The sequence below is a fragment of the Schistocerca cancellata genome, chromosome 2 (genome assembly GCF_023864275.1).
Source record: "Schistocerca cancellata isolate TAMUIC-IGC-003103 chromosome 2, iqSchCanc2.1, whole genome shotgun sequence".
NCBI classification, from domain to species: domain Eukaryota; kingdom Metazoa; phylum Arthropoda; class Insecta; order Orthoptera; family Acrididae; genus Schistocerca; species Schistocerca cancellata.
The window spans coordinates 238,835,299-238,850,192 of NC_064627.1; the positions used below are offsets into that span (position 1 = coordinate 238,835,299).

Genomic DNA, 14,894 nt, shown 5'->3' on the forward strand with positions numbered 1-14,894 from the left:
ACCTGATAACTGTTCAGTACGCCGTCTCAGCAAATTCATCGCATACTCACATTTTGTGACGGCGACTGGCCCTTCTCGTACATGCAATGTCTTGATAATCTTCCGAGCTTCTGTATAGATCCTCCACCAAATCATATGGTTTTACAACCATGCTTCTTCCGTCCTCTTCTTTTTCCTTGAAACCGTTCCCTCTTACAAGTCCTGTTCTTCGTCGCAAATATCAAAGTCGCATTTCTTCCAGAAACTTCTTTCACTGCAGCAATGCTGCTATGTTAGTTTTCTGCAAACTTCTGTGTCCTGCTCGTTTCTACATATCAGATTGCTTTCTCCTGCTCACAACTGTAATACTCTCGTCGACATATGTCCTTTTAACTTTCACCACCAAGAAAACTGCTTCTCTTTCGGCGAAATCGCCTCTCTTTTCGCTAATTAAATGATGTGTGCTCGTCTGTACACTCTTACGTTACCGAGATCTCACACCGACTAACTCCTTTCTTTTGTCACTTTCTCATAAAAAAATTATTGGGAGATAAATTTTTTCCTACCGAATGAAAGAAGATTCTTTCATTTCAATTTCGTATAATTAAAGTTACATGTAAAACTACAACAAATTTATAAGACACATTACGTTTCATTCAAGCTAAAATAAAAAAATACGAGTGGTGTCCAGAAAGTAAGTTGCAGTCGGTCGCGAAATGGAATACACTCCCAAAAACGGATGAAAAGTTGGACATATGTGTTGAACAGTATATCTAGTATGACCGTCGATTGCGTCACGTTACACATTACGATTCTGAACGGACAGTGATCATGTAAACATGACTAGGAAATAGTGTCTCCCACGAAGTATGGGTTCCTGTCGAAAGATTCCATCTGATTTCATCCAACCCCCCATAACGTAAGTGTAATGCATTTCCCTCTTCGTAATAATTCATGGCACCCCACTGAAGGGGCTATGAAGACCCTCCTGCAGCATGTTTTCGATGGGAAGCGTTTGATAACATAGGCCAACGATGGAAAAACTTTTTTGCTGAAAATACCTTATTATTATGTTTTTAGGGTGGTAAATCCAAATATGATTCTTAAAAAACTGTATCGCCCACCATTTACTCACATTTTAGAGTTAAAATTAAGCGATTTTTTAAATAATTTAACAGCTTTTATACAGTTAAAAGTATTTAAAAAGGAGGTGTAATGAATGTAGATGACGTTGGTAGTAGTGCTGAAAAACATTTGCTGGAAGAAAAGGTCGATTCTATTTTTGTGTTAACAGATGGTTTTTTGTTTACTGTCAGCCAAACCTCACTTTCCCATTTCCTATACATGTGCTCAGTACAATGTCTTATCGTGGTTGTAAAAATTCTGCTGACAGTGTCTGTTATATTTGTGGTGAATTTGTGATTAAAAAACACCAAAGAAACATTACAGACTAAAAAGGTTTATCTATCATACTTTGAACCTAAACTTGGTGATCAAGATAAATCTTGGGCGCCGCATAAGGTATGTTATGTGTGTGTTGAAGATCTGAGAAAATGGTCCAAAAAGGAGAAAAAAGCCTTTAGATTTGCTGCTACTATGATACGGAGGGAGCCACGAAATCATTCCGATGATTTCTGTTTTTGCAGTGTTTATATTACTGGTCATAATTCGAAAAACAAGAAGGTAATAAGCTGCCCCAACCTTTCGTCCGCCATCCGACCAGTAGAACATGGTGTAGACTTGCCAGTTCCTGAACCACCAGATGATTTAAGTTCTATTCCAACAGAAGTATTTCCTGATGTACTAGCTGATTTAGATGAACCAGATGATGATGAATTCCATTGTAATACAGAAAGTCTAGAGCCGAAATTGTTTTCTCAGATCAAGCTTAACGATTTGGCTAGGGGTATTGGCTTAACGAAAAAAAAGCTGAATTGCTTGGCTCTAGGTTAAATATTCCGGAGGTAAAATAGTCCCCCATTCGGATCTCCAGGCGGGGACTACTCAAGAGGATGTCGTTATCAGGAGATAGAAAACTGGCGTTCTACGGATCGGAGCGTGGAATGTCAGATCCCTTAATCGGGCAGGTAGGTTAGAAAATTTAAAAAGGGAAATGGATAGTTTAAAGATAGATATAGTGGGAATTAGTGAAGTTCGGTGGCAGCAGGAACAAGACTTCTGGTCAGGTGACTACAGGGTTATAAACACAAAGTCAAATAGGGGTAATGCAGGAGTAGGTTTAATAATGAATAGGAAAATAGGAATGCGGGTAAGCTACTACAAACAGCATAGTGAACGCATTATTGTGGCCAAGATAGATACGAAGCCCACACCTATTACAGTAGTACAAGTTTATATGCCAACTAGCTCTGCAGATGACGAAGAAAGTGAAGAAATGTATGATGAAATAAAAGAAATTATTCAGATTGTGAAGGGAGACGAAAATTTAATAGTCATGGGTGACTGGAATTCGAGTGTAGGAAAAGGGAGAGAAGGAAACATAGTAGATGAATATGGATTGGGGCTAAGAAATGAAAGAGGAAGCCGCCTGGTAGAATTTTGCACAGAGCACAACTTAATCATAGCTAACACTTGGTTTAAGAATCATGATAGAAGGTTGTATACATGGAAGAACCCTGGAGATACTAAAAGGTATCAGATAGAATATATAATGGTAAGACAGAGATTTAGGAACCAGGTTTTAAATTGTAAGACATTTCCATGGGCAGATGTGGACTCTGACCACAATCTATTGGTTATGACCTGTAGATTAAAACTGAAGAAACTGCAAAAAGGTGGGAATTTAAGGAGATGGGACCTGGATAAACTGAAAGAACCAGAGGTTGTACAGAGTTTCAGGGAGAGCATAAGGGAACAATTGACAGGAATGGGGGAAAGAAATACAGTAGAAGAGGAATGGGTAGCTTTGAGGGATGAAGTAGTGAAGGCAGCAGAGGATCAAGTAGGTAAAAAGACGAGGGCTAGTAGAAATCCTTGGGTAACAGAAGAAATATTGAATTTAATTGATGAAAGGAGAAAATATAAAAATGCAGTAAATGAAGCAGGCAAAAAGGAATACAAACATCTCAAAAATGAGATCGACAGGAAGTGCAAAATGGCTAAGCAGGGATGGCTAGAGGACAAATGTAAGGATGTAGAGGCTTATCTCACTAGGGGTAAGATAGATACTGCCTACAGGAAAATTAAAGAGACCTTTGGAGATAAGAGAACCACTTGTATGAACATCAAGAGCTCAGATGGAAACCCACTTCTAAGCAAAGAAGGGAAAGCAGAAAGGTGGAAGGAGTATATAGAGGGTCTATACAAGGGCGATGTACTTGAGGACAATATTATGGAAATGGAAAAGGATGTAGATGAAGATCAAATGGGAGATACGATACTGCGTGAAGAGTTTGACAGAGCACTGAAAGACCTGAGTCGAAACAAGTCCCCCGGAGTAGACAACATTCCATTGGAACTACTGACGGCCTTGGGAGAGCCAGTCCTGACAAAACTCTACCATCTGGTGAGCAAGATGTATGAGACAGGTGAAATACCCTCAGACTTCAAGAAGAATATAATAATTCCAATCCCAAAGAAAGCAGGTGTTGACAGATGTGAAAATTACCGAACAATCAGTTTAATAAGCCACAGCTGCAAAATACTAACACGAATTCTTTACAGACGAATGGAAAAACTAGTAGAAGCCAACCTCGGGGAAGATCAGTTTGGATTCCGTAGAAATACTGGAACACGTGAGGCAATACTGACCTTACGACTTATCTTAGAAGAAAGATTAAGGAAAGGCAAACCTACGATTCTAGCATTTGTAGACTTAGAGAAAGCTTTTGACAATGTTGACTGGAATACTCTCTTTCAAATTCTAAAGGTGGCAGGGGTAAAATACAGGGAGCGAAAGGCTATTTACAATTTGTACAGAAACCAGATGGCAGCTATAAGAGTCGAGGGACATGAAAGGGAAGCAGCGGTGGGGAAGGGAGTAAGACAGAGTTGTATCCTATCCCCGATGTTATTCAATCTGTATATTGAGCAAGCAGTAAAGGAAACAAAAGAAAATTTCGGAGTAGGTATTAAAATCCATGGAGAAGAAATAAATACTTTGAGGTTTGCCGATGACATTGTAATTCTGTCAGAGACAGCAATGGACTTGGAAGAGCAGTTGAACGGAATGGATGGTATCTTGAAGGGAGGATATAAGATGAACATCAACAAAAGCAAAACGAGGATAATGGAATGTAGTGGAATTAAGTCGGGTGATGCTGAGGGAGTTAGATTAGGAAATGAGACACTTAAAGTAGTAAAGGAGTTTTGCTATTTGGGTAGCAAAATAACTGATGATGGTCGAAGTAGAGAGGATATAAAATGTAGACTGGCAATGGCAAGGAAAGCGTTTCTGAAGAAGAGAAATTTGTTAACATCGAGGATAGATTTAAGTGTCAGGAAGTCTTTTCTGAAAGTATTTGTATGGAGTGTAGCCATGTATGGAAGTGAAACATGGACGGTAAATAGTTTGGACAAGAAGAGAATAGAAGCTTTCGAAATGTGGTGCTACAGAAGAATGCTGAAGATTAGATGGGTAGATCACATAACTAATGAGGAAGTATTGAATAGGATTGGGGAGAAGAGAAGTTTGTGGCACAACTTGACAAGAAGAAGGGATCGGTTGGTAGGACATGTTCTGAGGCATCAAAGGATCACCAATTTAGTATTGGAGGGCAGCGTGGAGGGTAAAAATCGTAGGGGGAGACCAAGAGCTGAATACACTAAGCAGATTCTGAAGGATGTTGGTTGCAGTGGGTACTGGGAGATGAAGAAGCTTGCACAGGATAGAGTAGCATGGAGAGCTGCATCAAACCAGTCTCAGGACTGAAGACCACAACAACAACAACAACAGGTTAAAAGAAAAGAACTTATTGGCAATTGGAACCAGCATATACATGTATAGAAAGAGGGAGCAGCAATTTTCCAAGTTTTAGGTGATTTAGCGTACTACTCAGACATTCCCAGTCTGATGAATGAGTTTGGTATTGAATACAAAGAGGAAGACTGGGGGCTGTTTATTAATTCATCCAAAACTAGTTTAAAGTCTGTTTTATTACACAGTGTTAACATGTATGCATCTATACCTATTGGACATTCTGTACATATGAAAGAAAGCTACGAAAACCTTGAAATAGTGCTAAATAAAATAGGCTATTCTGCTCATGGTTGTACGATATGTGGCGATCTAAAAGTAACATGCATGCTCCTTGGTCAGCAAGGTGGCTTTACCAAATTTCCATGTTTCTTGTGTGAATAGGACGGTAGGGCTAGGGATCAACACTGGTGCAAAAAGAACTGGCCTGTGAGGGAGTCTTTGAAACCTGGTGAGAAGAGCATTCTGCACAAAAACCTTGTAGATCCAAAAAACGTACACCTACCACCTCTACATATAAAGTTAGGCCGCTCTGTAAAGGCTCTGCCTAAAGATGGACCATGTTTTAGGTATCTCTGCCAAACGTTTCCACACCTTTCAGAAGCCAAACTAAAAGAAGTCGTCTTTGTCGTACCCGACATTAGAAAATTGATGTTTGATGTTAACTCTGAATCCACAATGACCTTAAATGAGAAATAAACTTGAGTATCATTCAAGGAAGTCGTTAGAAAGTTCTTAGGACGTGAAAAAGACCCAGAATATGTTTGTATTATAGCTACAATGTTAAAGAAGTTTAAAACTTTAGGATGTTTTATGAGTCTAAAAGTTTACTCTTTGCACAGTCACCTTGATTACTTCCCGGACAATATGGGAGATGTTAGTGAGGAGCAAGGAGAGCCTTTTCGCCAGGACATTAAAGTGATGGAAACACGCTACCATCTCCGCTGGAACACCAACATTATGGGGGACTACCGTTGGTCACTTCACTGAGAAGTTCAGCAAGCGACTCATCTTAGAAAAAGCGACACAAGAGGCTTCAAAGAAAAAAGAGAAATAAAATCCAAACCAATTCCAACTGACAAGTGAAACCTCTGTTAACACATATCATTGTTTTAAGTAGCCTACTGTAAATACAACAATGTTTATGTTGTAACAAAGCGTTTCATTAATTTCCCCGTTTACCGTAGAGCATAGGATATTTATTCTATATAATAAAAAGCATATTGATCGAAAAATATGGGTGATACAAGAAAACTAAGGCTAGATTTGGATTCAGCTGATAAAAATGTATAAAGGTCAGCTATCAAAATAAAAAACTTTTTTTTTTTAAAAATTTCGATGGCTTGTGTAACCCGCTACTCAGCCCGGAGGTGGCTGGGAGCCATGGGTACAATTAATTTTATCTTATCTTGTTAAATTTTAACATCATTAGACACTTTTATTTTATTTAAAGATTGGTATTTCTTAAAATTTATCCACAGGTCTGATGATGGTTCTGTAGAAAGAACCGAAACCGGTTACCTGTATCATTAAAACATACATGAGTGATCAAGACTGAACTTTAGTCAAAATATAATAATTAATTGATCACTGTTTCCAAAAATGTTTACCAAAAATGGTTCCTGATAAGTCCGGTATCGTAACATTGCCTCATTTACACGAAAGATGAAATGACAGTGCAGCTTGTTATTTCTCAGCAACGTCTGTTTTACGCTTTTATAGAACGATTTAGACGTGGAAATCTTACTGTGGTTCTTAATTTGTGAGTCCACAGTCGTATTTAATGCGTTCGATATAAGGTGCATGACAATTGCGCTCTTCCAGAAACTGACACATTATTTTAGTTAGTATGTGTTTTTAGAACAATAGTATAGACACTTACAATGTAATAATAACATTTAAATAGCCATTACTTATGTGCTTATGTAATATATCTGATAAATAAAACACGCTGTAGGTATTGACAATACTGGTAGTTACAACATGATTTCAATATCTTTATGCATTTTAGATGTATAAATAATATTGTCATGAACAATTTGTGTATATTTACGCATGTTTGATAAAGCTTTAGGTAAGGCAATAACACTTGACAAGCATATAATTTTAACTAAGTTGTGTTTTTTAAGGGTATACAACCGTCTCATGGACAATTTAGATGTGATAATATTTACTTTGTGGTTCCATGGGCCTCACACCAAATGTTGTACAATGATTGAACTGTGCTCATTTACAAGTGGGATGCACAGAGAACAAAGCTAGTGACTGGCTGTTTCATTTTAATAGAAGATAAAATACTGTGTCTTTATTGGAAGAGAAAAGTGTACTTATGAGTGCATCTGTGTGTGTGTGTGTGTGTGTGTGTGTGTGTGTGTGTGTGTGTGTGTGTGTGTGTATGTGTGTATGTGTGTGTGTGCTGCCTTCTGTTGGCGAAGACAAACAACAAGATCGCCGCTGTGTGGCACTCCATTCGTTAGGAGCACAAGGCAGCAGTTTACTTTATTTCGCATTTTGAGATTTTGCAGAACAGTAGTTGAAGAAAAACGTATCTCCAGCAGCAAATAATTTATAATTCGTTAATACAACCCTGCATAAGCGAATGCTTTCCCTTAAGTATTAATGGCGAGAATGTTCACAATCATTCTCATATTTCATAGCCAATGCTACATGGTTTCGAACATTTTAATGTCGGATGTCAGAGTAGCAATTAAGTCGATTTGCACCAAGATTGTGTTTTTTGTTGTGATCTATACCTCTCATGCCTGTTTGAACTCCATAACAGACTGGATATTTTATGGCTTAGAAGGACTGTGATTGATCTGTTACCAAAAAAGGCAGTTAGCTTGTGCTGTATGTTGCATATGTATTATTGTTATGAGAATGCAATGTTCTATAATGTACTGATACTCTATCCCAGTGTTTTTTCTTGGGATCTGTACTTATTATGCTCGTTCAAACTTCCATAAGAGACAGACTATTTGCAGGCTTCTCAGCACCCTGAGTGATTTGTTTCCAAGAAAGAGGCCTGGCTTAAGATGAAATTGAAAAATAACGCCACATGTGTATTACAGATAAGAAGATGCGCTACATAATGATGGGTTGTTTCGTCTTCATTGCCAGTAAAATACTGTGCAATGATTCGTGGAGATGGCAGGGGAAGGTATGTGCGGTGAGAGGGGGGAGCGGAAGAGGGTAAGGACATGACAGATCGCTGCTGAGCCCACCCTACTGTCTCTTCCACCTGTCGCCGTCTGAGGGAAGGCTGATCTGCGTATTTGGTCCCAAATCAAAATTGCATTTTTACTAAGGATGTTAAGTAACACGGTTGGATACGAATTAATTTTAGATGTTGTAACCACTCTATTGCTGAGAGGTACCTAGTGTAAAAGATGCCGTGTAAGAAAACAACGAATGCGCAATGCTTAATTTTAGTAACTGTTACACACACCAGCTCAGGATGCGCACGTGCGCACTAAAGGGTGATACTGTGAGTATATTTGCTTGGAAAATAGAGAGGGCATAAAAGAAATGGTGAGGAAAAGAGAGAGGGATTGAAATGAGGCGAAGATTAATCGATGAGTTTTATAGCGTGCGAGCACGTATAGCTTACAGATCTAATTATTTTTAACGTTGCAGAACTGTTGTTACAATAGTGTTAAAATACTTAATACATTGGTTTGATTCCAAAACAGGCTGAACATCGTAATGTTAATAATAAAAAAATGAACAGAAGCTGTTTTATTATTAACGTAGTAGGTACAGTAAAATTACGCTCTCCGACAAAAACGTTTGTTGATGCCTTAGTGTAACTGCACTGAAGAGCCAAAGAAACTGATTCACCTGCCTAATATCGCGCAGGGCCCCACGAGTACGCAGAAGTGCCGCAACACGACGTGGCATGGACTTGAATAATGTCTGAAGTAGTACTGGAGGGAACTGACACCATGAATCCCGCAGGCCTGTCCAAAAATCAGTAAGAGTGCTAGGGGTCGGAGATCTCTTCTGAACAGCACGTTGCCAGGCATCCCACATATGCTCAATAATGTTCACGTCTGGCGAGTTTGGCGGCCAACGGAAGTGTTTAAACTCAGAAGAGTGTTCCTGGAACCACTCTGTAGTAATCTCGACGTGTGGGTTGACGCATTGTCCTGCTGGAATTGTCCAAGTTGGAATGCACAATGGACGTGAATGGATGCATGTGATCAGACAGGGTGCTTACGTACGTGTCACCTATCAGAGTTGTATATAGACGTATTAGAGGTACCATATAACTCCAACTGCACCCGCCCCACGCCATTACAGCGCCTCCACCAGCTTGAACATTCCCCTGCTGACATGCACGGTCCATGGATTCATGAGGTTGTCTTAATACCCCTACACATCCATCCGCTCGATACAATTTGAAACGAGACTCGTCCAACTACGCAACATGTTGTTCCAGTCATCAACAGTCCAATGTCGGTGTTGACGGGCCCAGGCGAAGCGTAAAGCTTTGTGTCATGCAATCATCAGGGGTACACGAATGGGCCTTCGGCTCCAAAAGCCTATATCGATGAAGTTTTGTTGAGTGGTTCGCACCCTGACACTTGTTGATGGCCCAGCATTGTAATCTGCAGCAGTTTGCTGAAGGTTGCACTTCTGTAACATCCAACGATTCTCTTCAGTCATCAATGGTCCCGTTCTTGCAGTAGCATTGAACGATTCTCTTCAGTCGTCATTGGTCCCGTTCTTGCAGGGTCTTTTGCCGGCCGCAGCGATGTCGGAGATTTGATGTTTTATCGCATTCCCGATATTCAAGGTACACTCTTGAAACGGTCGTACGGGAAAATTCCTACTTCATCGCTACCTCGGAGATGATGTGTGTCATCGCTCGTGCGTTGACTATAACACCACGTTTAAAGTCACTTAAATCTTGATAACCTGCCATTGTAGCAGCACTAACCGATCTAACTGCGCCAGACACTTGTTGTCTTATACAGGCGTTGCCGACCGCAGCGCCGTATTCTGTCCGTTTACAGATCTCCGTATTTGATTACACACGCTTTCATCAGTTTCTTTGGCGCTTCAGTGTAAATAAATTTGCTTGCCAGGAGGCTCTTTCAATAGCAGTGACATACCACAAATTTCATGTTCGACTTAATTCGAACGCAAACTTTCATAGAGGCATCAACCAAAGATATAGATGTTCTGTCATGAGAGCCAGATGTCCATGAAAACGAAGAAGTAATCGAGAACTTCATTGGAGATTAATTTTGTGTTTTAAAGTCACAGGTCATTGATCAGTTTTGGAAGTGTGTCGAATTAATCATATTCTGCGCCGTTTTTAGCTTTCCCTTTGAATTTAATTTCTTTCAAAGCACATCATAATACACATAAAATTATGTGTCTTGTGCTTTCCTGTTTTTCTTTAAAGAACTCTGCGTCCGCTAAATAATGAAGCTTTGTTCTAATTCCCACCTTTCAGTGTCAAATTAATCCATTAGCTGTATCCATGAGTGACTACCTGACATTCTTGATGCCACAATGTGGTATAATATGTCAAAAATTTTATGACTGCACCTTGGATGTTTCGGGACAAACCGAATTTATGCGCTCTGCTGGACGTCACTTTCGATATAAAGGACATTTTGAATATTGATTAGAGATAATTTTATTGATTTAACAGCTGAAGAGCACTGAACTAGTTCTTGAATCACCAGCGGCAAAGTTGTAGGAGGGGAGATTAAAAATAAAGGAGAGCATTGTCAGACCTTTATGAAAAACAGTTATGTTTTGAAGATGTGAGAACATATCACCAAAGCTGCAACGCTTCGTTTAATAATGAGAGTTGGACTTTTATTTCCGGGAGAATAATAATCATTTTCTCTTTTATTATTCTTGCAGTAAAAATTTCTGCATTAGTTGTGTGAATTACTTGCGGCAAAATCATAAAATTACAGTCAACAAAATGATTTACAGGACCCTACAACTTTCTGGAGATGGTCTGTACAACGAGCACTCAGGGGAAACAAGATGCAAACATTCCAGTACCCGAAGATTCTTCTGATCCAGGAATCGAGTCAATCATCCAACAGGTCTGTAATGCATTCACACCAGTTATTCTTTTTCTAATGAAATCATCTTCACAGCTTCTTAGCGCGATTATTACTTGCTAAAGCAGTTTAATATTAATTTTGATCTGAAAATTATGCTTTAAACTGTTGGCTGTGGTGAGCAGGAGTACTAGAGGAAGACTTAACCAATATAGTTGACTTCATCCTGGTATTTTATCGACCTCTGGCTAAGTGTAGTTCAAAACATAGCATAGATCCTAATACAGTCAGTCACAACGACTACACAACAATGGGCTCTGATACTGACTTCCTTATTCTCCTAAATGGAAATTTCGTACTACAAACTATTTAGTTGTTTGTAAAGTTTCGTACTTTATTTTTACGTGTTGTGGTTGACCATGGTGGCTCGTGCTCGTGTTATAACGACGGACAAAATTTTTGTCTGTATGGCACCAATCTTTACAGGTAATGATAATATTACATAACCACGTGACAATATTACGTAGTTCAATGGAGGTTCCAGTTATTATTAAATGTAAGACACACAGAACACCGCTAATGCTTTCCTAGTACTCACGACGGCCGCGAAGATTGAGATATGGACGTCAGGAAGGAGAAGTCCCCACATCAGCTTTAGCAATCGTTAAATCATTAAACTTATCCCTCATCATCGGCAGTACAATGGAGTGAAGTACGAAGGTGTGTTGAAAAGCAATGTCTCTCAGTTTTGTATTTGAAAACTCTTAAAACTTTTTAAATAAAATAAAGGTTATTAAAATTCTACATCTTCATTCCTCAAGTCTACATATTTATTTCTCAACACAGGCGCCATGGTGACGAGCAAAGTTTTTCCAACGAGACACCAGTTTGTTGAAAGAATGTTTGACTTCGTTGACGGAGCCACAACCTCACCCTTGCTTGCACCGATTCCTCACTACCAAAGTGAAATCCTCTACAACTACACTACTGGCCATTAAAATTGCTACACCACGAAGATGACGTGCTACAGACGCTACAGATCAGTTTGCATACAGATGAATTTATTTATGAAAATACAAAGTACAGTCACCAACAAACTTTACATATTCACATACTCCTTCACCTTTAACCCAAATGAATACAGACTCATTTACAGATATTTTTCTCTTATTACGAGTATAGAAAGACAATGCAGAAGGCGACATATAAGATGATTTACCAAAGTTTTTATTTGCAAGTTCTGCCATATGGTAGGTACGATAGGCGATAATGTCTCTATCAACAAAACTTTCAAGTCCAGGTACGTTAGGATCTCCCGTACCTCCACGTACAATGGCTACAGTGAGCCAACCATTACCATGGTCGAAAGTATCATTAATGTCAATACTAAAATTAAGTCTACAACCACAGAAAAGACAAGGTCCGTCGACAAGTGCAGTAGCAGCAACACTCTTAACTGGTATGCGATTCTTCTTGTCTCCAGATGTTGTGGCGAACTTGATGTTCTCGATGGTTTTATAAACTGTCTGTTTAGAACGACGTCGATGGTTCAAATGGCTCTGAACACTATGGGACTTAACATATGTGGTCATCAGTCCCCTAGAACTTAGAACTACTTAAACCTAACTAACCTAAGGACATCACACACATCCATGCCCGAAGCAGGATTCGTACCTGCGACCGTAGGGGTCACGCGGTTCCTGACTGAAGCGCCTAGAACCACACGGCCACACCGGCCGGCTTACTATCAGCTCGGAGACCACGGCTGCGGTTACCCTTGACGCTGCATCACAGACAGGAGCGCCTGCGATGGTGTACTCAGCGACGAACCTGGGTGCACGAAAGGCAAATGTCATTTTTTCGGATGAATACAGGTTCTGTTTACAGCATCATGATGGTCGCATCCGTGTTTGATCACATCGCGGTGAACGCACATTGGAAGCGTGTATTCGTCATCGCCATACTGGCGTATCACCCGGCGTGATGGTATGGGGTGCCATTGGTTACACGTCTCCGTCACCTCTTGTTCGCATTGACGGCACTTTGGACGTTACATTTCAGATATGTTAGGATCCGTGGCTCTACCCTTCATTCGATCCCTGCGAAACCCTACATTTCAGCAGGATAATGCACGACCTCATGTTGCAGGTCGTGTACGGGCCTTTCTGGATACAGAAAATGTTTGACTGCTGCCTTGGCCAGTACATTCTCCAGATCTCTCACCAACTGAAAACGTCTGGTCAATGGTGGCCAAGCAGCTGGATCGTCACAATACGCCAGTCACTACTCTTGATGAACTGTGGGATCGTGTTGAAGCTGCATGGGCAGCTGTACCTGTACACGCCATCCAAGGTCTGTTTGACTCAATGCCCAGGCGTATCAAGGCCGTTATTATGGCCAGAGGTGGTTGTTCTGCGTACTGATTTCTCAGGATCTATGCAACCAAATTGCGAGAAGAAGTAATCACATGTCAGTTCTAGTATAATATTATTGTCCAATGAATACCCGTTTATTATCTGCATTTCTTGTTGGTGTAGCAATTTTAATGGCCAGTAGTGTACATACACGCATACATAGCAAGCTACCATAAGGTGCGTGGCAGAGGGTACCCTGTGCTACTACTAGTCATATCCTTTCCTGCTCTACTCTCAAATAGAAATAGAGAGAAACGGCTATCTATATGCCTCCGTAAGAGACCCAATTTCTCTTATCTTCGCGGTGAAATGTACGTTGAGGACAATAGACTCGTTCTGCAGTCAGCCTCAAATGCCGATTCTCTAAGTCTTCTCACCAGCGTTTCTCGAAAATAGCGTCGCCTTCACTACAGGGATTCCCTCTTCCCGAAGCATCTCGGTAATACTTGCGTGTTTTCGAGCCTACTGGTAACAAATATAGCAGTCGGCCTCTGAACTGCTTCGATGTCTTCGATCTATTCAACCTGGAGTGAATCCCAAACACTCGATCAGTACTCAAGAATGGGCTGCACTAGTGTTTTATGCGTAGTCTCCTTTACAGGTGAACCACATTTTTCTAAAATTCTCCCAACCAACCGAAGTTGACCATTCGCCTTCCCTTCTACAATTCTCGAAGATGTTCTTTAAGTTTTGGAAATAGATGAAAATCTGGTGAGGGCATGTCGTGAGGATGATCGATGAGAATCAACCAAAGTGTCGTATTGCTGCAGATGTCGCTGCGATTGTATGACGTCTGTCATTGTCATGCTGAACGAGAGGGGGCTGTATGTGTGGACGAATTCTTCAAAATCGAAACTCGGTTACAGCACGCTGTTTCTCAAGCACCGACATAGTTACGTTATACACTATCAGTTTATACGTTACAATTTGGCGGCCTCTACCTGCAGGGAGGGGAGGGGGGATGAAAAATAATTAGACATGAAGAATAAAGACGTAGAACATTGATACCGTTAGTTTCATTTAAAAAAGATTCCTTATAAAAAATTCAGCATGCCATTGTAGGTGTAGCTTTAGGACGGTACTAATATTTTTATTGTGTATGTGTACTCATGATGATGAGTCGCATTTCAAGTTTATTGTAATGCATCGCTCTCTCAGTCAATAATTACTTGTGAATTACTAAACAAACAATATAACTTATCTATTTAATTATTCATCTTCGACCAAATGGCAACGTTTCAAAACCGTACAACCATTAGTTTCACATCTCATCATTTTTCTTCACATTAAGATGCCAGGTGGTTCATGGTGTGGGTTCCTGTAGTCATGTCCTAGTTCATGAACCACGGACAACGTTTGAGTGGCCAAGTAAGTGGTCTCGACAGTCGGGATACCAGTTACTTTGGAATAAGGCTGGGCATCTCGGACATATTCTGAGTCGTGGTCACCTTTGCACTCATACGGCAAAGACTACCAAATCCACCGGTTAGTCCCTCAGCCGTAAGGGGTAAAACTCAATGGGACTCGGGGCAA

At 40.2% G+C, this 14,894-nt stretch overlaps 1 protein-coding gene across 1 annotated transcript in view; it reads left to right on the top strand.

Annotated features, from left to right (window-relative positions):
• Positions 1-14,894, top strand: part of LOC126144848 (solute carrier family 22 member 7-like) — a 213,456-nt gene that overhangs the window by 36,272 nt on the left and 162,290 nt on the right. Inside the window, exon 2 of the mRNA XM_049915516.1 lies at positions 10,874-10,989. Coding sequence (XP_049771473.1) covers positions 10,894-10,989 — 96 coding nt within the window. The 5' untranslated portion in view covers positions 10,874-10,893. The remainder of the gene's footprint in view (positions 1-10,873; positions 10,990-14,894) is intronic.